The sequence below is a fragment of the Pseudonaja textilis genome, chromosome 1, assembly GCF_049901715.1.
Source record: "Pseudonaja textilis isolate UNSWEBS1 chromosome 1, rPseTex1.2, whole genome shotgun sequence".
NCBI lineage: Eukaryota > Metazoa > Chordata > Lepidosauria > Squamata > Elapidae > Pseudonaja > Pseudonaja textilis.
Window position 1 is genome coordinate 205,064,509 of NC_141990.1, and position 23,678 is coordinate 205,088,186.

Genomic DNA, 23,678 nt, shown 5'->3' on the forward strand with positions numbered 1-23,678 from the left:
TAATAATAACAAATCAACTAATGCACAGCATGGCTGCAGTTATAGCTGAATACTTGGGATGCAAAATCAATAAATAAAAAAAGCAAACAGTGCACCACCAAATTGGAAAATCAGATTTGAAAATAAGATGCAAACAAGCTAGAACAGATGACAAAAAAGAAAAACAAAAAGACCAAAGAAAATCTGATCAAGAAATATCACCTAGCAACAAGGAAAATCAGAGAAACAATAGAAGTAGTAAATTGGGTTAATGCACAAATGAATGGCAAAATTGGTTCTGTGGGTTTAATGTGGGACTGTTATATTTCATCTGACCTTCACCTGTTCTCTTGTTCTTTAATTCCCTGGTACCCTGGCTTCCACTACCCACCCTTCCTTCCCTCTCTGTTGATTGATGAAATTCCACTATAGACAGACAGTCTTCTGAAAAAAAAAAAAAGAACACCCCCCGCAAAAAAGGTCAATGTTGCTTTTAGCAGATGTAGCACTTTTTGCAATGTTCAAAAATATTAAATAATTTGTGAAATCTCCTAGATGATCCTAATTTGGTTTGGATCACTTTAGGAGAATACTGCTTGCATTCTGTTTTGTGGTGTCACAGATTACTCCAAATTTAAATTTTAGGTGGATTCTCAGCCTCCACCTAATTCAGGCACCAGAGAAATCCTTTATTTCTCTATATGTTTGCTCTAGGATTCTATCTTCCTGTGCCCTTTTGAATGCTATAATAAGCAGACCCCTAAAGAAGCATGATTCTCTGCAGAAGCCTGATTTAGTCTTTCTATCTCACATTAGCCATGTACATTTAATCATATGCATTGTTTTCGCAGCTCGTTTTTCTTTTCTCTTTTATATAATATATATCAAGAAAACTCCTTGTGTGATTCATGTTGCATTCTAGAAAATATGCCTGAAATCAGCATTTCTTAAACCTGTCTTTGATCAACAAAAGTCCCATAGCAAATTTTCAGAATTTATGTGAAACAAGCCTTGCCCTTCTTGTGTCAGTTATGTTTCTTAAAAAACAACAACAACAACAGAGCAGCCTTCAGATTCAGGAAAGAATCTGCTGCATCTTTCTAATGCAGGGCTGTCAAACTCCCAGCCTGTGCACTGGATGCATCACGGACTGGCCACGCCCATGCCTGGTTTAGTGAAAGGGGAAAAAGTCCTGATGCATCACATTACGTTGTCATGCTGCCATGAGTTTGACACCCCTATTCTAATGTATGTAAATCTAGTGCCATATATGAAGGGGCAGGAGAGAGAGAGGTGGGGAGTGAGAGATAGAGATCCAATGAGATTCTCCTGCTTCTGTTTTGGCATATTGTAGAAGGCATTCTCAGCATGAAAAATATCATATTGTTTAATACAGTGGTTAATGTTTAAGGAATCAATGAGGGAGGAGGATAAAGAGGAGGAGATTGCTTACCATCAAGAACGTAACTGAATTAATATTCATTTATTACCTTTATATACCTTTCATTTAGGCAGTGGTATTTTCTCTTACATTATATCTAGCACACCTCAAAGCTAAAAAAAAGGAAAAGGTAGCAAAGATGTTTATTATCTATCCATAACAGCAATATCAAAGTTTCTATTTTCAACATATAATGGTGAAAGATTGGGAATCCATAAGGGAAAAGAAGAATAAAAGTCCATCATGAACATGATTTAATATTTATTCTTTAGATTTATGTTTCATTTCATTCAGGAGCTAAAGGCAACATGTATTCTGCATCAGCACTATGTGTGGTACTCCATCCTATTTTTCACCACTACAACAGTCCTGTGAGGTAGGCTGTGTTGAGAGAAAGTGACTGGCCAAAAGTCACACAGTAACAAAGAGTGGTCCTAGTTCAAGTTCTTCAGTATCTTACTCCATTGGAATCTACCACTTACAAAGTTTTATTGCCCTGTGAAAAATATTTGCTTGTTTTCTTTGTCTTCTAGAACTTTTCAGTGGTTTGAGATTTTTTTTTATTGGTACAAGCTGATAGAAAGTGATGGCTGACATGCCTCATGGGCCCCGCAAGCAGAACAGCCTCATAGGAACCTGGATTAAGTTTGAGAAATGATTGTACAATGAAAATGGAGTCACACTCATAAAGAACCCTAATAACCATGGAGGTTCAAATTCCTGGCAAGACATAAATGAAATTTTTGTAGAATTTTTCTTGCCTTTGAAAAGTATTTATATCTTCCTTTCTACTGAATGAAAAATATTTTACAAAGTCAAAGACATTTACAGAGTGGCTCCAGTTGAAGTGCCAGATGCAGGCCTTCCAAGCTGTTAAGATGGATTCATCTTTCATTTTTCAATTCCTATATTCATTAAAAGAAAATAAATCACCTATTTTTTATAGTCCCTGAAAGAAGAAGAAACATACACCCATTGGAAAGTTGGAAATCAAACTGAATGAAATTGTCAGTCATCCCTATTTTGAAATAAGAGAAAACGTAAAAATATATTTTCAGCTCATTCTGCTTAGTAAAGGTAACATGTCATTTAGCTTCTAGAAATAGTCTACAGACAGATATCAAAATGCTCTGTGCAAACATTCATTCATACTGAGCTGTGATTTAATAATGTAAAGTTATAGATACAATGTATTGACTTTTATTGACAGTTATAATACTTCTATTTTCTTCCTTTTCTGCCCTTAGCCCCAGAATGCTTTCCAGAAGGACATCGTATTCTCCATCACGCCTATCGCAGCATCCATTTTGATTCTCTGGAATTGCAGGAAAAAGCCATTCAGGACATGATTTGTGATCATTCACTTCCACAAGGGTGGTACCGCTTCATGATTGAAAATAAGCCTGCAGAAATGCCAACCAAGTGTATAGAAGTAAGTCAGATAAAATGAAATGGAATGAAATGTGCGCTCTCAATAAGTCTTTCATAAACCCAGGTTCTCCCTAGACATTTTGTGCTCTCAACTCCCAGAACCCTTAAACCTCTCCTATAATATTTAGAATTTCTGGAGTGACAGACCCAAACAACTGATAGGCACCAGACTGGAAAAGGCTTTTTTGAGTACTTGAATGGCACCATCTTGCCTCAGATGCATACTTCAACCTTAATTAATGGGTACAGTACATTAAAAAAGAACAATGTATGATTAGACGCACAAAGGAATTTCCTCATCCAGGGAACAGCTTGATATACTTATACAGGTCTAATCAAATTTGTTTCTTTTATATGCAAATGAATTCACCTCATGCTTTCTGAAGCTCAAAAGAATTCATTTCACAGGCTGAAGTATTATTAATAGTTCAACACTTCTACTGTATTATAGCTCAAACCTGTTACTGACATGTTTTGAGCCATATGAAATATGTGGTTGGATTAAGTGTGAAGCAATTCAATAACCTATTTTTTATTTTCATTTTTTTTTTGGCCCGGAAGTTTTTAAATAATGCATTATCTGCCGCTGGGAAAGTAGGTAATTCAAAATATATTGGGCATTTTCTTGATGGAAAATCTTCAGCAGCTCTGATCAATGACTTAAAGGTTATAGCACCTTTGAGGTTTTACGTCTTTGATGTATAGCTTCTTGATTCAAAATAAATAATATATTGCTTTGCTTCTTTTACAGATAACTTTGTAATTCAAAAGAAATAATAACTTTCTAATTCAAAGCACCACCTCACCTAAAAAAAAAACTTCATCTAAACCACAACATGAACTAGGATTGAAATTGAAATAAAGAAGTTCTGATTTTAAAAAAATGAAATAATAAAGCTTATTTAAAAAGCAATTTTAATTAAAAACCATATCTTTGAAATATTTTTTTCATGTTTGTGTTCTTAATTCCTTGGCCTTTTTGTGGTAATTTTAAACTGTGTAGGTTCAACAAATTGAGCTAAATTTTACACAAAGTAAATGATCCTGATTATGTTTAAAAAATATTCAATTTTAAAGCCATCTCACAGCAGTGAGTCTGGGGGTTATAAAGATTACAATCATCATCATAATACTATGACATCCCAATGAAAATAAAAATCCCTAAAACAAAAAGCCTTATTCCCCTCCCCCGCCTTCAACAGAGCTAACAACTTCCTGAATAAACTTAAAAATATAAATAACAAACATTCCTTGATATCAGCTGAAGAAAAATTCTGGAATGTAGGATGATTTCCTGTGAGCATTTGAAATTGTCACGCCAAATTTAGAATAATCTGTGCAGCTCTTGTGACCTTAAAATATGTAAACACTAATCTAACACTTAATGTAATAGTTTCCTTCTAGAAAAAATCAAAATAGCCCTATTAACATTATCAATTTGTTGACTGTGTGTATATTGCATGACTAATAAAATTCAAGGTATAGTTAATCAGTTATCCCTATGATTAACAAAAAAATCACTTTGTTCGTATACTGAAGCACTGCTGGTGAGTAAAAGTGCTTTATTTACTAAGTGTGATTCCTGTTATGATTCTTTGCAACAAGATATAATAGGCTACCACATGATCCAGATGGGTTTCCACTTATTTGAATATTACATATACAAATGTACAGATATATGAACTGAGCTTCATATGATTTCAAATGCATCATAAGCAAGGGTGGGATTCTACCAGTTCGCACCTATTCACTAGAACCGGTTGTTAACATTCTAAGCAGTTCGGAGAACCCATTGTAAGAAGAAATTACTGGCCTAATCCTGTAAGGAAGGCAGGAAGGAAACATTCTGGTGTTGCTTACAGAAACTGCCTCTCCGTTAACCCTTATTACATTCTTGGCAGGATTGGACTTCCTGTCTCTGGAACATCTCTGGAATTTTTTGACCCTCCTTTGCTGGTACTTTGCTTGTGTGGAGTGACCATTCAAAGTTACAGTGGCACTGAAAAAAGTGTCTTATGATCATTCTTCACACTTACGACTGTTGTAGCATCCCCACAGTCATGAGAGGCCAGGCGAGGAGATGCATGCCTCGATGTGAGTGATATTGAGTTGGCCACATCCAGCCAATAACAGGACCACCAAGACATGTCCACCCAGTCACATGACCACCGAGCCACGCCCACCACCTAAGCCATGCCCACAGAACCAGTTGTTAAAAAATTTGAATCCCACCCCTGATTATAAGAACATGTATACAAGCTTGCTTCCTCATCACACAATCTCTATCTGATGCATTCATGATTGTTTTGTGTTATAAATATTTCATATCATTCATCTACTAAAACTTCTTCAGTGACTATTTTGAAGGCAGTGTGAAAGCAGTTATTCTTTCACTTCTACTATTAAGAATCTTTCTTCATTCAGAAATACCTTGCAGTGCTATGGCATTAGGGTCTATGTGTTATCAGAAAAAAAAATTAGATGCTAATTGCTACTTAACTCAATAAAGAGAAATCCATTAGAGCTGAACCAAATATATGCAGCAGAGTTAATAATATCTCATTTAAATTATATTAATCCAACTATTCCAAATGTTAAATTTGCCATAATTTTTCAAGCCTTTTCAAGCTTTGCAACCTCATATTTCAATAAGAATTAATATGAATTAGGAATTGAAATGGAAATGGCTGGTCACATAGCAAGAAGAACTGATGGCAGGTGGACCAAGGAAGTCATAGAATGGATCCCACTTGATAAAAAGTGTCCACGAAAGAGACCTAAAACAAGATGGATCGACAAGATCCTCAAGAATTGTGGGCACAATTGGCAAAAGGAAACTCAGGAAGCATGCTGAAGTGGATAGACAAAGGCTAAAATGATAATGATGATGATTTTACTAACATGTACTGGAAAACTAAATGAATGAAATGTATTGAAATATACATTAATGACTATATCATATGGTCAGGACATGTGATGCTGAGTCTGAGATATTGTTTACTTTTCAATTAATTTAAACAGAACATTTAATATCTGAGTCTCTAAGCAGCCAGTAACCAACAGCCTGGAAAATAGTGAAGGTAAAAATCAAAATAAAAGCTAATAATGTTTCTGCTTTCGTATTCTTGCTGCCATATTCTGTACTAATACAAGTTTCTAAACTCTCTTCAAAGATAGTCCTGCCTAGAGTCCTTCGGAATAAAAACAGAACTATGTATCATCTGCATACAGGCAATCCTCAGTTTATGGCCATTCATTCACAGTTACAGTGATGCTGATAAAAGCGACTAATATCTGATCATCATACTTATGATCATTGCAGCATTCTTGCAGTCATGTAATCAAAATTTAGGCCCTTGGCAACCAGCATGTATTTACAACAATTGCAATCCTGTATGACCTTCCTAAAGGGATTCCAGTAAGTAAAGCCAGCTGGTGAAGCCAGATTCACAAAAAACTATCACAGAAAACAACAACAACAAAAAGATCATTACTTTTTTGACTCTCATGACTTATTTAAAGGCCATATTGCTTAGTGACAGAAATTCTAGTCACAATTATAGTTGTAACCAGTGGTGGGATTCAATTTTTTTTACTACCGATTCTGTGGGCATGACTCAATGGGCATGGCATGGCATGGTGGGCGTGGCATGGTGGCCATGGCATGGTGGGCATGGCAGGGGAAGGATACTGTAAAATCCCCATTCCTTCCCCACCCCACTAACCTGCTTTCCAGCTCTGTTCTCATGTGCAGGGCAACAAAAGAAGACCCAGCCAATCAGCTGGGACTCGGGAGGTAGAAGATAGATGGGGGTGGAGCCAGTCAGAGGTGGTATTTTCTGGCTCTCTGAACTACTCAAATTTCTGCTACCAGTTCTCCAGAACTGGTCAAAACCTGCTGAAGAGCACCTCTGGTTGTAACTACATATACATCATTTTCTGGGCCAGAGGTACACAATGTTTTTCCAGGCATAAGAAGACTAGTAATCAGGTGGCACGCAAGGATCATACTGGATCAAATCAAGGATTGGAACATTTTCCTCCCTCCATAGATCATTGTACCACTCAGAATTATGAAGTATAAACTTGAAAATGTTAGATAAAGTAGAAGATGTTTATATGAATGGTTTGTTAAATTAAATTAATTATGTTTGTATTTTAAACCACCTAAAGATCCTTTGGCACATAATGTATTTTATGTGGATTGCATTAAAACAGTTGACACAGACAACAGCAGGGTTATCTCATTGTTCCCTCTGGAAAGGGGTGAGGGATTTTTGAGTGGAGGAGCTATCATAGCAAAAGCCTCATACTGATATGAACAAATGCAAAAAAGAAAAGACATATTTAAATACCAGCAGCACCAAGAGCAAAGGGATGAAGCATAGTGAGAAGGTTAATATTTCATGACCTTAAACTCTTCCATAATAATACTCTGTGAATCTTAAATGACATTCCCAATTTGCCATTTCCGATTAAAATAAACATCAACTTCAAAGAAGTTTGCTTTTCAAACAAGGCCTTAACAAGAAATTAATTTAGCATGTCAAATTGTTTGATATTAATTTTGCCTAACTCGTTATTCTCGGTGTTCAGGGAGCCTTCCAGTGTATGAGCTAATTTGTGTCTTTCTTGGCATGCCATGTAAACTTTAGCTGACAGAACTGCAGTGAAGCAAACCTAACTTACAAGAGACCCCAATCTAACCCTGTTGTCATACAAGAGCCATTTTTCAAATGCTACAAAAGAGCTGCTGCAACTCCTTAAGAACTCTGGCAAAATTGTGCAAAAGAAAAATACATAACTTCTGTTACATTTTTTTCAAACGTTACACAGCACTCAAATTCAGCGGCTTTACTGTAGTTGTGCATCATTTTACTTATCTACACTTACAATGATAACTGTTAACTCTAGAAATATTTGATCATCGGTTTTTGAAAGCTGAAAATGAGCCACTTACATCTGTTTTCATGTGTATATTTTGCTGAGAGAAGCCCATATATATCCCACTTTGTGCTAGGTTTTTTTTACTTTTCTTTTTTAGCCCATTAGTCATTTTTTTTCAAGCTCATTTGAAACTTTCAATACATCTGTTGAGAAAAAATGTTCACCAAACAACAGAATCTTCCTTCCCAGTGTAAGATTATTATTCACAAAGACTGAATGCCTCTAAGTCAGCAATGGCTCAAGTGTAACTGATTACAGCAGTACAACAGACATGGTAAAAATGTGCAGTGAGGATCAGAGTATTTTTCTTTCAAAAAGCAGCATCGATTCCAATGAGGTGTCATTTGTGAAGACAGGAAACATCACTGAGGTAGGATTCCCATATCATAGTAAGCTAAGAGGTACTTAATCATGGCTTGTATATCCCACATTTTCTCCAGGAGCTCAAGACAGCACGCTTTTTTTTTTCATGCAACAATTCTGAGAAATAAGCTGGGCTGAAAGAACGAAGAATGAAGCCCAGAGTCAACCCAAACTGCTACTGTAACTGAGGGTAGATTTGAACATAGCTCCTCCAATCCTGGTCACACAAATTAATAATAATTGGTAGGGTTCTGAGAACAGGTCAAACAAAGAAAAACATTTACAATCTAAGACAGGGATGTCAAACTTGAGACGACATGTTGTCATCACATGACGTATCACAACTTTTTTCCCCTTCACTTAAACCAGGGGTGGGCATGGCCAGCATGTGATGCATCTGACCTGCGGCCCGTGAATTTGACACTCCTGATCTAGAATGAATAATCTAAAATAAATTATATAATCTCTTAGTATTGGAAGCATTCTATATTCTGCAATCAGAGTTGTCATATTGTTCAGTTGACCAGGCTTTAACCTGGTTAAAGCTAGGAAATTCCATATATATTTGCATTATTACCTTACATAATCTTGATATTGGATTCCTAGCCTTTTCTTCCAAATAGTGCAAGTTTCTAGCTGTTACAGAAACTTCCAGTATATAAGGCAGAATGTACAGGAATCTTTAACCAATATCAATCATAGCTATTTATAGGGAGAATGAGACAGTAATAATGATTATCTGAGAAAAAAATATATCAGTTTTTCCCAAAGGATTCAGGAGAAGTTGCTGTTGAGCATAGCAAACAAATGAGAAATCATGTTAATATTTTATAATATTTTATCATTGATTCTGGTATTGATGAGGAGCTAAATGAATAAAGGACAGGGTGTCTAATCTGGGATCACAAAAATCATGGTTTAGATTACTATTTTAAAAGGCAGAAAATAAGAGTAAATGTGTTCTATAAATAATACAGGCAAAAACTTAGAGCAGTAACCATCTTCCATTATGGTAAAAAGCCGCAAAGCGTTTAAAGTTAATTTAGTGTTGTCTCTAGAGTATGGCTCGAATCATTTACGATATTTTATATACAGAATTTTTAGTGTCTAATTTAAGATAAGTAATATTTGCTCACTAAAAGAAATAATACAGTTTTACAACATTGAAACAATGTTATAGTCAAGATGTAATGTTATAGTCAAGGCTAGTGTATATTGCACTAGTCAGAAATGTCAGAGCTATGTAGAACAAACTTGATAAGTGTGCCTTTATGCAGTTTAAAAGTGTTTCTGCATTAAAGGTTTCTTCATATTGTTGCTGTTGTTTCAGAACATGTGTAAAGTTTACTGAAGAGAGGAAATGATTTGCTTTGAGGAACAAAGAGTTCCTTCATCGTTAACTGACTTAGCTGGGCTCCTAAGCAGAATTCTATTCTGTTGTTGCTGGAGATAGAGCACCGTAGTCCAATTTGTGCTAGAACCTGACTGATAAAAGCTGAATCACTGGTCAGACCTGATGAGAGAATGTCATTTGGGGGTCAGCCCCTTCTGTCTTTTTTTTTTTTTTTTTGTAAATTTTATTTGAGTTTTCACAAAGAGAAAAAAAAATACAAATAAAACCTCTTTTTTGAAAGCAGCATAATCCTGGGTTACATTTCTTCATACAAACACAAATTCAGGTTCATGCACATTTTTATATTCTATTCCATATCTTATTACTATTTTACATTTTCTACATAGCTTCTCCCCTCTTTTAATTTTCTCAATTTTATTTTAATTATCTCATCTCAATTCAAATCATTGTATTTATATTTTTGTCCATCCTGTTTCAATTATCTATTATCTTTTCTCATTAAACAAAATTTCTCCTGTAGTTACTGATTGGAGTATGACGCCTTTATATCCTTTCCCTAAAGTTGTAACATTCAATATAATACATAACTTCCCTTCGGATTCTGCTTGGTGCATTCTTAAAATACACACTGTATTCTTAAAAAAAGAAAAAAATATAAATATATATAATTAAAACAACATTCCATTCCAATTCTATCATTAATATTAATATTCATTAAAGTCTTAACATCTTTAACATTACCTTTCAATTAAATATCATACTTCTATGGGAACAATTATAAGCTTTCCAAAGTTAATTCCCCCCCTCTTCACTTATATTTTATAAAACATTAACTAATTAAAATGTTCCCGTTCCTTCCTAATTCAATTTTCTCGTTTATTTTATTTCACTTATTTTATTCACAAACATTTCACTAAATTATACTAACTATTTTATCTCTCACTTTAATCATATGTTGTTTCCAATTTTCTAAAGTTATTTCTATTACTAATATAACAATACAATCTTATGTACCTTTACAGAATCCCTTTTTCAGTTAGATTTTCACCCATTATCTATAAATAGGTCCTGTTTCTCTATATCTTGCTCCAGTCCTTTGAAACTTCTTTTCCTTTTCTTCTTCCCTCTCTTCTTCTCTCTCCCCTTTTTACCCCCTTGTCTCTCTACCTCTATTTCTCTCTTCTGTATTCCCCTTTTCTGTTGCTTTCCAGGATTATACTTATTTTTGAATTATTTTTCTTTTCTTTGGTTGTTTTTTTAAGTCTTAAATTCTCCATTCTCTTTCCCCCTTTCCTTTTCTTCCCACATAGAATTACTTGTTCATTAAAGATGGCTTCTTCTTTGTCCCAGTCTTCTTGTTTTGCAGTCTTTTCTTGTTGTTTCTCATAGTTCCAAATCTCCATTTCTAAGAATTGAAAAACGAAGCCAAAAGAACCCTTCCCTTCTTGTGCATCTTCTTTGTACTTTTTAAGTTCCATTTTCAATTCATCCAGAAGTGGTGCCATTGTATAAATTTTTAAACAACCACCCTATTGATTTTAGTCATTCAAATATAATAACCAAAAATCCAAAGATCACCAAATAGTTCAAATACACGCAAGCTGTTTCTTTTTTCCTCTTTTTTCCCACTTTCTCTTCCTGGAGTTACTATTTAGTTGCAAAGTTTCAGTTAAAATGTATCTTTTAGAAGTCTTGTTGAAGTTTTACTTTAAATTCTTTTTAATTCCAGGCAGTCTCCTCCCTCTTCCAGATCCTGCCCTTATTCTTTTTCTCTCCCTTCCTGCTTATGAAAAAGAAAATTTTTAATGTCCAGAAATCTTTATTATTCCTTTGGCATTTTGTTTTATTTTCAGCTTAATTGCCTATTGATGTCAAAGGGGATTTTTCTGATTTCTTATTTAAGTCTTTTAGTTGTCTGTATAGGGAAGGAGAGAGAAGAGAGAAAAAAGCCAAACCTTTCCGTTTTCACTTTCCTTCGCTGCTTCCGACTCTTTTTTGGGAGCGATGTTATTTTTTGTAAGTTTAAATTCCAGGGTACCTTGGTTGTTGCTTTTACAATTTAACCCAGTCAGCCAAAACTTTCACTTCTTATCTTCCTCCTGCACATTCTTTTCCAGTCTTCTTTGTGGTGGCCATTTCTGGCCACTGCTGCAACCGCCTTCGGGAAAGGGAGTAATGGCTAGCTGAGGAGGAGAGATGCGGCTCTCCTCGTCCCTGCTGGTGGTCTCCCCACTCCTCACCACCTCTATGGGGTGGCTTAGCCCCTAAACCAGCTGGCTCGGGGCGCTCCAGCGGCGAGCCCAGACAGAAACCACACACGATCATGGATTTCTGTCTGTCGCCAAAGCCCTTCAAACCAGAAGTGAGTCCCTTCTGTCCTGACTGCTTCCACAACTCATTGGAAGAAATATATTGTTTAAGTCAGGGGTGTCAAAGTCAACTTCATTGAGGACCGCATCAGGATTGTGTTTGACCTCAGTGGGGTGGGTGGGCGTGGCCAGCTTGACATCACTTGTGTCACGGGCATCTGTGGTGGCCTGAGTGCTCTGCCAGTGAAAACGGGCTCCCAATCTCTGTTTTCAGATTGGATGGCCTCCTGTAACCCGCTGCCAGTGAAAATGGAGCTTGGGATGTGGCCCTCCTGAGCTCCATTTTCACTGGCAGAGAGTTGCAGGAGGCCGTCCCAGCCGAAAACAGAGATTGGGAGTCTATTTTCAGAGGCACCATGGGCTGGTCCTTTGCTGTTTCCAGGGTGGCCCCATGGGCTAGATCTAAGCACCCTGTGGGCTGGATCTGGCCCATGGGCCTTGACTTTGACACCCCTGGCTTAAGTTCTCTACTCTTGAATTTTAAATACTATCTATTTTTTTCCCCCACAGATGAACAAATGTGGAACACAAGCCCCAATCTGGCTATCCCTTCAATCAGGTTCTCTCCCACGTCCTGGAGAGAGAAAGGCACTGACTGCCTGTGGAACCTGGCAATTCTTTTCTGGAAGCACCAAAGACTGTTGCCTCTTCCAAATCCCCATCTCAGTTAGACATTGTGGGAAGTTCCTTGTTTATCTCCTGCAACCTACTCAAGGGTGCATGGGCTATTGTGCAGAAGGTGAGTTTCATGAACTCCACGTTTATGGGTTACATTGTATTCTATGTATTCCTTTTGCTACACATTGTTATTGCTGTACATACCTTGGTGACCTAGCAAGTCAAGCGTTGCTTTTTGTAAGATGCATAGCATGCAGGTAATAAGTCAGCAGCCGCCTAAAATGTTTTCATAGAATAGTTATTTTAACTTTGGCAGATTTTAACCTGCAGTGTGTCACCAAGGAAAATTTACTGCAGTTACACTTTGTGTACAATTTTTTTTTGTTTCCACGTTTGGCTTAAAGGGAAAAAATATAATGTATTTGAACATTTTGTATTGTGTTTGTTACTAAATGGGGTCTAACACTGAAATAGCTGTTGAAAATGAACAAGTTCCTCTAGAAGCTGTTCTAAGGGAGGCCAAAAGATAATAACTTTTGGCTGACATTTTTTAAAATTATTTTGAACAGAAATTTCTACCCCTGCACAGAAAACATATTCTATTTTTTTTTTAAGAAAGAAAAGGAATTGCAGATAGCAATTCCTCACTGAGTATACCATTTAAAATCCGTGACTTCTACAGAATAATACAAATAAGCCTTTCTTAGAAGAATCTGTAGCAATATGTGAATTTTGCAGGGCAACTTAAATCTCAAGGAATCCACACAAAGAAAATCTGGTTGTGGTAGATAGCTTTTTATTCCATATCCAGTCATCATCAAAAGCACTCTATTGGTAAATCTCTGCTACCTTCTTGTTGTGGACAGTTAGAGTATAATATTTATAAATGCATTTAGTTTCTTGCCAGATAACGTTTTTTCCCTTGATTGCCCTTTGTGCTTGAAACAGCCTCTTAGAACACTTGAGTGCTGCCACTTCTTTTTCAATTCAATTCTCTCCTCAAAAATGCCCTTTTCTGTCATGATTTTGGCATAATCTCCTAACTTCCATGCCTTCTGTAACTCACCTTCTTGACTTTGCAGCATGACTATCTCCTACCCTTTTCTGACTTTTTGGCATCAGATTTTATATTATAAGAAGGCAAGAAATTTTGTTTTTACATTTTGCAAAGCACATTTTGCAAAGCACATTTTGCAAAGCACAATATTAACATTAATAAGCTCACTGATCTCAATACTATTAAACTTCATGTTAACATTCCTTTATTAATTTCAATATTAGAAGCTGAGTTTTAAATCTTATCTCTAGTCCCAAAGTGTATTGATAATATGAAAACAGGTTATAATAAAAAAGCCACATAAAATGTCCTAAGAACACTTTAAAATTTCCAGAAGAGTAGAGCTAATAAAATAATTAGAAGACAAAATAATTTTAAAAATGTTTTTACTGTCTGCATTACAAGGACCTTGGGCAGGCTTAATCTCTCTATCCAAATTATCAGATAATTGAGATGTTGCTACACAAAATACTTTCCTGCATTTTTATTGATATAAAGTTTCTTGATATTAGAAGATGTAATTTAGAATTTTGTAGTAAGAACCAAACGTTTGAATTGGGCCTGGAAACAAAATAAATATAGTACATTTTAAAAATTTACAACACAGGAGGCTAATGGAAAAGAGATCAAAACACATATGACCTAGGAGATTAAAGCACAAGATCCAGGATATCTCCACAACAAAACTCACAACGCCATCACACAGCCCATTATACCAACACCAATTCCATCAACCAATCAAGAGGCAGTAACACAGCCAACCAGACCAGCACATCAGCCCCCTCTCACCAGTATTTATAGAGAGACAGCAGCTCCGATCACACACTGCTTGCACTGGCACAAAGCCAAAAGAACCAGTCTGAGGATGGTGAGTGGGACCTCGCCGAAACGTCACCAAGATACTCTTAATCTTACATGGGAAAAGACCCGAACACACCTCGACCTACATACCTGTACCCATGAAAATCTACGAAAACAAATATATATATAAACCAATAGTCAGCTCCATAGGCTCACCTCTACAAAACCTAGCCAAATTTCTTGCCAAACAACTACAGCCCTATGCAGAATCCATCAACTCACACGTAAGAAACTCATTCCAGTTCATTGAGATAATAAAGAAACAAAACTTAAAGCCCAGCAACCTACTAGTGAGCTTTGATGTCATATCCCTCTTCACCCAAGTGCCTATAAAAGAAGCCTTGACAGCCATCCAAAACAAATACACCACCCCCCAAGCACATCCTAGATTTGACCAACCACTGCCTATCCAATACATACTTCACCTACAATGGACAATAATACAAACAAATAGAAGGAGCATCCATGGGATCACCCCTCTCACCTGTCATTGCAAACCTCTACATGGAACACTTTGAAACACAAGCTCTAGAAAAATATGATCACAAACCCAAACTCTGGCTCTGATACGTAGATGACAGCTTCATAATCTGGCCACACGGGAAAGAAAAACTGAACAACTTCCTCACACACCTCAACAGCCTACACCCCAAAATACAATTTTCAGAAGCTAACAATCAACTTCCCTTCCTAAATGTCTTGGTATACAAAAAATCCAATGGCTCCCTAGGACATACCATCTACCAGAAAAACACATACAAACTGCTATCTACATGCACTCTCACACCACCACCCAGCACAGATCAATTCCGTGGCTGAGACATTCATCTCCAGAACAAAATGCTTATCCGACAAACAACACCTAAAAACCGAACTACACACTCTCACGAATGTACTAACAGCCAATGGATTCCAAAGAAAGAAGATTACCCACCTAATCCAAAAAGAAACCCCAACCAAAATCCAAGACAGAGAACAAGAAAACGGCAAAGCCCTCCTCCCATATATAAAAGGCACTACAGACAAAATCAGCAAGATCCTCCAAAAACACAACATTAAGACAGCATTCTGCACAAACAGAAAAATATCCACCATCCTAAGAAACCCTAAAAACAAAATCGAGTTAGAAAACCAAGGAGTATACAAAGTCCTATGCACCGCCTGGTCCACCACATACATCGGACAAATCAACAGAAGAATAAGTGCACGCATTGAAGAACACAAGAACTCAATCAAAAAAGAAGAACCAACCTCTTCCCTGGTCCAATACCTCAAAGCCACAGGACATGAGATTGACTTTAAAAATACCAGAACTATCACCAAAACTGAACACTTCAACAACAGAATAATCAGAGAAGCCATAGAGATAGAAAAACACCCACACAGCATGAATAAACGAGATGATACCTCCCGCCTACCAGCCATTTGGAAACCCGCCCTCACTAACAAACGAGTACCTAACATGAAGAATGACACCAGACCCACATCCACAAGGGCCACACAAGATGCTACCACCACACTTCCACATAGAAAGCAGACTCACACCCACACAGATGATGAGACACAACCACAGACCAGAAGCCGTAGCGCAGCTGCATCACTACCTGCTTCAAACCCCTCCAACCCATACATGAAGTGAACGGATGCCCACCATGAAGATGTGGCATGACCATGAATGCGAAGCCAAACAATAGGATCACAGCTCACCAGCTCAAATCCCCTGGCAACTAAGACAAACCTGAGCACAACCAAGCCCCCACCTGAACAGAACAACCCCCACCCAATCAGAACACAGCTAACCCCCCAACCAATCAGAACACAGCCAAACCCCCAACCAATGAGAACACACCTCCACCCAATCAGAACACAGCCAAGCCCCCACCCAATCAAGTCACCCCACCACTAGCAGTTAAAAGGAAGAAGCAGCTGCAAGCTCACATTACTCTGAGAAGCACAAAGCCAAAGACACAAGCCTGAAGATGTCGAATGAGATTTCGTCAAAACATTGCCAAGATACTTCCAATTTTACGTGGGAGAAAACCTGAATAACCAAAGATACGCACACACACGCACACACACACACACACACACACACACACATATATAAACAAATCATAGAGACCAGACCTATCCCTCAATAGAGACTATGACAACTTGCTGCAGCCAACTTGTCATGCCCAACTCTCTGTAGCCAAGTCACCACAAGACATCTCACTGTAATCAAGTCACCACAGGACAACTTGCCACAGCCAATTCTACGCAGGACAAGAGCCACATAATAACAAAGAAATGGTGCAATATAACCATTAAAGAAAGGATGCAAAAGGAGGAACAAAATTAGATGTAAATTACAAAAATTAAAATAATTTTGAGTTATTATAAATTATTAAATTGAATTGTTGAATTGTCCTGGGGTGAGTTGACAGTGGCGAGTTGTCCCATTCCTCTCCCAATATCTGAAAGATGGAGGGAGGGAGGGAGGGATAGATAAATGGATAGATAGATAGATAGATAGATAGATAGATAGATAGATAGGATTGATTTTGCATAGTTATGTGTATATTTGCACATAAGTGGTTATGTTTGTTTACGAAATATATAATGCTGAAAAGACTTATTTCCTAACCTCCAGAAGAAGCAAGCCACTTCTGCATTTCAAAACTGAAATGCTGAGGCACATATTTCTTACCTGAGAATCCGTGAAAACTATGAAAGCTATTAGATCAATATGTCAAAATATGTCCAGTGAAGTATCAGAAAACTCTTAGCACTTGCTTCACCACTTCACAATTCCAAGTTAATTGATTTATTTCCTTCATTGCTGAAGAATCACAGCTCAACTCCTTTGATCCCAAAAGAACTGAATCAGAAGACATCATTCAAGGTAATTTAATAACATGAACTCCATACAGTATATGAATTATCTTTTATCTACAGAACCAATGAATGCATTGTTCCACACTCACATTGGTGATTGATTTCTTGCATATTTCCAAAGAAACTTTTGGAAATTAGGAAACCCATCCAAAGTTCATGAGAATGCAACTAAAAGTTAAACAAACAAACACTGGTTTATTATGCTTATTCTTATGCTTATTTGTAGCAAATATGCAAACTTGGCAATCAATGTTTACCTATTGCCAGGGCTATTTGTAAGGTACTGGAGATCGGTTTGTACATTTGGGCATCAAACCAGAGTGTGGAATCTATCTCTAAGGGGCACTGCACTGTATTGATTGATGCACTTGGCTGGCAATATCTTTTGCTTGGTTTGATATGGATGTTTTTATGATCATTTTAAAATTTGTTGATGTGTCACCCAGGGTTGTTTTCTAAACAAGGGGCTATATCTCTCTCTATAAAAGTGAAATACCACTCACACATCATCACAAAATCTCCAGAACCATAAAGCCTACAAACTTGAAATTTGGCATGTATCTTGGCTTCTAGATGCTCACTAAGAAAGGATTTTTCAAATGACCACCAGAGCATTAATATTTTGTATATTATTATTTAACACGCTCTGATGCTAAGGAATTCTACTCCCCCTCTCCACCTGAAAAGAAATCTGTTCCAAATGCAAAAGACAAGCAGAGGAGAGGAGTTTCAGTTTTAGTGTCACAGCAGCAACCAGCTTTAGTACAGAACAGCTGAGCTAAACCACACCCAGGCTCCTTGCTGTCTCCTTCGTGCTCACACAGCAAATACTGTATCAGTTTCCAAACAGCCCTCAACTCTCTCACACACTGACAGGATGCTAGCCAGATAAATACCGATAGATGCTGGCAGGTAGAGGCACAATTCCCCCCCCTCTTATTTTCCTCCCCGAAAACTAAGCTTGATCGCATAGTTTTATACTGAAGCACAGCTAGTAAATAAATACTTTAAAAAGAAGACCAAGAATGCCAATAACACCATGTTTTATATCTAGTCATATAGTTGAATGGACAGAAATTTGGATTGGAGATGAAGGGCTTTTTTAAAAAAAAAAAAAATTCTTCCTCATTTTCCATCCTTCGAGATTTGGTTATTATCATAGTTGAAGGACTTTCACATATTATGATTTCTGATTCTTTGATGTTTGGGAATTAAGACCTAGTCAGGACCAAGAGAGCTGTAAGCACATCCCTGTTCTCTGCTGTTTTTACATGTAAAGAATTCATAAATATTTCTGAAATCTCAAAATCCTCGTGGCAGAAAAAAATTCACAGGCTATAAAAGGGTGTTCATCAAACTTTGGGGTACTACTTAATTATAGTCTTCATCGTTGGGCTAAGATAATTCAAATGTTGATGATGGGATCCCATGATTAGAAGTGCCAGAAGTTTTTTTCAGTTTCAGAATCTCCTATAGATATGTTGACCTCCTGCCCTTGAGGATATGACTGTGATTCAACTGAGTAGGGATATTTTGTTAGTGCTACCCTGTCGATATTGAAGGATTACTAAACAAACCACTCTTTTGTTTGCAACCATTGGAAATGCTAATCATTTCTTACTACCTTGTTGCTTAGATCTACTCAGTTTAGTTACAACTTGCAACTATTCAGTCTTCACTTGTCTGTAAAAGTTGCATAGTGCAAACGTCTAGAGAAATTCTGATTCATCTGGATGGTTGTCCTAAAGGTGCTTTTATTTTAAAGGCAACTGGGCCTTCAGGTTTTTCTTTATGCTTTTTTTTCTTCTCATTCAGGAAGTTTCTTCAGTTCTCATAGTGTAGCATATTATAAATGTATAATTTTCATTCAGAAAACATAAGGCTTTATATGTCTTCTTCAGTTCTATAGTACTGACTTGTTTATAATTTTAACTGTGTTGAATTTTTTTTAAACTCCTGTGCATTGTATGACAGTCTGCTTTTCTTCCCACCTAGAGAAATTCCAGATTCCAGCTTTGCATCCAGTTGTTGTTCCTGAGCTTTTGGGGTCCCAGGTCTACCTAAAATGTACTTTCAGCAGTCCAACTTCAAATTATGCTATGGGCTATACAGTGATCTGGTCACGACTTTCTGCATCCAATGTGAAAGAACAGCTTCATCATGACACAACTATGCAGGCATTCTCCTATGTGGAGATGGATGGAATTAATTTCAGATTGGGAGATACGGTAAAGCTTTCTTGAACTCTGAAGACAAGGTCAAGAAAGACAATCGTTACATAGTGCTTTTTTTTTTTTTTGTAATTCTTATTAACTCTCATATCTTGAACCTGAATTTGGCCTAAAAGTAAAACATGTTGTTCAAAAAGCAATTTATTTATTTATTTGTTTGTTTGTTTGTTTATTATTTGTTTGTTTATTTATTTATTTATTTGATATTGCCACATATTCACCCATGGCAACTCAAGATGACTTACACAATGTAAAAACATATTTAAAACAAAAAATAAAAAACAATAAAAACTAACAAAAGAATCAAATAAATTAATAAAGTACAATCAAACAAAATCTGGTAAAATAAAAAAAATCATCCCCTAACTCCCACCCTCCACTCTGACGATAGCAGATCACACTAGCCATTTGATGGGCTCCATTCCACTCTGGGTTCCCCAGGCCCATTGGCAAAACCAGGTCTTCAGTGCCTTTCGAAAGAGTGCTAGAGTGGGGGCTGTTCTAATCTCTGGGGGAATGACATTCCAGAGAGAAGGAGCCACTACAGAGAAGGCCGTTCTTCTGGGTCCCACCAGGTGTATCTCCCTCAGGGATGGGACCTGCAACATTTCCTGCCTCCCTGCTCTAATGGGTTGGGTACATGTGACTGGCAAGAGACATTCCCTCAGATAATTTATTTTAACAGAATAGGATTGTGTACATTTTATTAGATCATATGTAGAATTAAAAACAATCCACCCTCTTAGAGCACTGCAATAACCAAAAAGCAGTTTGGTTAACCTGAGCCAAATACCTACAACACCATTATTTGTATTTAAGTGAAAGTAAAACTTAATAAAAACACTGGTTTTCTTTCTATTTCTAGTTGACCGTAATTTCAGAGAACCAATTGGATTCCAGAAGTGGATCTCCAAAATTTTGTTTTTATTAACCCACATAAATGAGTCAATGATATAACATATTGTTAATTATATAACTATCAATAATCTGTCAATAATAGAAAGAACTAAAAAATTATGAATCCCATATTCCTACAAATAGCAGCAGATGTTCAGAATGGACCACAATATATAGCACAAATAGTTCTGTGGTCGCAGATTTTTCATTTGAAGAAAAGATTTGGAAGCTCTGCCTTAGTTCTTAATTGTCCCTTATTCACACTTGAGCAGACATACCACGTATTCTGTCATTTACTCTGTTTAATGAATTAAAAAGACTTAGCAAACTAAAATCCAAATATTTAAGTATGCTGACACTCAGTTTTCTCAGCAGGATAGTTCATAAATAAATTGGAATCTTACTTATATCCTGATAGGCAATGCCTCCTTTTTCCTATCATCCCCTTTCTATGATTTTAAGATAAAACTGGCAATTTTATTTTTATACATTTTTGTAAGGCTTACAAAATATTGCATGCAAAGCGATTTAATTCTGTAAAACAAGATGTACATGTGTATACAGGGAAGTAGGGGTTTGGGTTTTTTTTTTCTGTCTTTTAATTTCTACCAACTATACTAAGATGTGATTTATGTAATATCAGATTTGACAGGGTTTTGTGACATCCTACTTGACCTTCTTTAGTGATCAGCTAAGATCCATCCAAATCAGCTTTTCTGTGGTGGGTGCTGCAAATGAAGGCATCTGGACTCACTGATTGTAACAGCCAATTTTGTATTTATTCAATATAATTCTCAAGTACCTCCATACTTTTCTGTGCTATTTATTTCTCAAAAGCTGCAAAAAAAAAAAAAAAAGACTGGGAGCTTAAAAATTAACATTCTGTTCCCATATGATTGACATGTCTGAACTATTTTCCATTCATTTAAATTTTTATTAGTAATATTGTTCACACCCAATATCAAGTATCCATCAAGAGGTTCATCCCTTAACCAGAGTCACAGAGTTTAAACTTTTATTAGCATATCTCTAAATAGGCAATATCATTTCCCCATAATGTTTAGAAAAATCACAACTTCCTACAGTTATGCTATATCAGCTCGGTTGATAGCCAAATGCTAGCAAAACCACTGCAGCTTTAATAAATAAATCTGCAATGTGCTATTTTCCCTTGGGTAAATGCTCAAGATAGCCCATTTCATCTGATTTGAAATTGTAGCAATCCCAAGATCTATTTAGATGATATTGACAGAGGTCACTCTATACCTGGAGGGACAGCCATCTGTAAATTGCAGCCGGTAGTATGTGCACAGTGGGCAATAGTAAGAAAGCACGATGTGCCAGAAAAAAACCTGGTCATTTTCTGCTCTGCACAGCAGTTTAGAGCTTGTGCCATGAAATGGCGTATACTTTAAAAAAAGGCTTATGTAAAATTGTGTTTTAGTTTATCATTAGCATTGGGCATTTTGTTGAAGAGTTACAATATTTTCAATTATTGTGGCAACTCTTCCCCCACATACTGAAAAATAACAACTCCTTGAACAAACTTCCGTAGTGATTTATCTCTGTAGATAGATTAGAAAGAAAGAAAGAAAGGTAATTACTTGAGATGCTTCTGCTATAAAAAAAAGAGAGAGAGAGATTTCCCTTTCCCACACTTTAATTCTGTTAACTGCAGTACAATAATTTGTGATGCATTAAATATTGCTTTCGGAAAGAGTTTTGACTTTTTTAAAATGAATGTTCACAGTGAAATTCCATAACAAGGGACATGGATTGCTTGAATGAAAATAAACCTTGAAACTACCCTATCTGAATCAAGCGTAATATCCAATTCAAATTATTTTGACTTGCTGTAATTGTTATAGATAGCTCCATCTAAACCTTATTGTGCTAAAAATCCCTCTCCCTCTTCTGATATTCTTTTCAGTAACAGAAATTATATAATATGGAGTACAATACTATTCTCCGCCACACACACAACACACACACGCACACACGCACACACACACACTTGAGTGTCTGAAAGAGAAGGCAAGAAAATATTGTTATCCCAAATTAAAATCTGGATGCCCTGAAGAAAATCTTTACCAGTTCCCTGAAGGATGAAGAGGTGGGTATATGTTGGTCCAGAATGAGGAGCAGCTGTTGAGAATATCATTTTCTGCCACTCAACATGTGTGCAATGGATAACCTCAGAATGCCCTCTGTTCATTTATATAAGGCTGTCAGACCTCTACCTGTATATAAAATTGGGCAAGGGCCCAATTTTTATAGGGATTTATAGGCAAGCTTAAATAGTGTGAATTGACCCCAAATTCTACTGGCTATCATCTCAATCAACTTTATCCCTTCTAGTGCCTCTCAGCCTCCTGGCAAAAATCATATCTGCTTGTCCTATGGTATCAATATAAAACTACGTACTATGTTTCTCACAAAATAAGGCCAGGCCTTATTCTTTTTTGACCCCCGAAAAAATGGTGAGGCGGAGGCCATCTTTTCGGGAGTGACTTAATTCCCCCCCTTGCATCCTCGGGTGGGTGGCAGCAGCTTGGATGTTGACCTCAGCGTTGGTGCAGCACTTCGTATCGGGAGATCTTCCACAACCGTTGCTTTCCCTTCTCCCATGCTGCCGTGACGTTTAGAGCAATGCTGCGGTGTTTGGCGCAGCCACACACAGCCAGCCAGGGCTCCTCCCTGCAACTGGAACCCAGTGGAGACACTCAACTTCAGGCTCTCCTGTCACTGCCTTCCCTTCGCCTTCGAAGGCAAAGCCAATTCTTTTAAAAACGATGCCCTACTACCGGTATGACAAAGCCTCCACTGCCCAAGAGGTCAGCCCAACCCCACATGGTGAGGCAAATCTCCTGGGGCCGCAGTGCAGGATCGGCCCACCCCGGGAGAAGCACCCAGCCGCCATCTCTGCCTGGCACTGGGCAGAGTGCGAAGAGTTTCACCTGGGGCGCCCAGCACAGCTGACAGGTGGGCCCTCCTGACCGGCAGCGGAGCTCTCACCAATGCAGCAAGTGCCTCCCCACCAGGCCCTTCACTCATCCCACCAGGGCTGCGCAACAGTCATGTGGGGTAGGCAGAGCTGGGAAAGCAAGCCACGGGTACACGCCCACCTGCCAAGCAAAAGAGCCGGGCTGACCCGAGCTTGGCTTCCTTCCCAAGTCCCTCCATCCTGAACCTGAAGGGGCCACCGGGAGAGGCTGCTCGAGGCAGTGATAGTGCCCACCCATCCGTGGACAGG

At 37.5% G+C, this 23,678-nt stretch overlaps 1 protein-coding gene across 1 annotated transcript in view; it reads left to right on the forward strand.

Annotated features, from left to right (window-relative positions):
• The first annotated feature begins 1,396 nt into the window (after positions 1-1,396).
• Positions 1,397-23,678, forward strand: part of VWDE (von Willebrand factor D and EGF domains) — a 200,146-nt gene continuing 177,864 nt past the window's right edge. The window contains exons 1-5 of the mRNA XM_087925528.1: positions 1,397-1,442; positions 2,668-2,852; positions 12,395-12,623; positions 17,248-17,304; positions 19,293-19,525. Coding sequence (XP_087781654.1) covers positions 1,397-1,442; positions 2,668-2,852; positions 12,395-12,623; positions 17,248-17,304; positions 19,293-19,525 — 750 coding nt within the window. The remainder of the gene's footprint in view (positions 1,443-2,667; positions 2,853-12,394; positions 12,624-17,247; positions 17,305-19,292; positions 19,526-23,678) is intronic.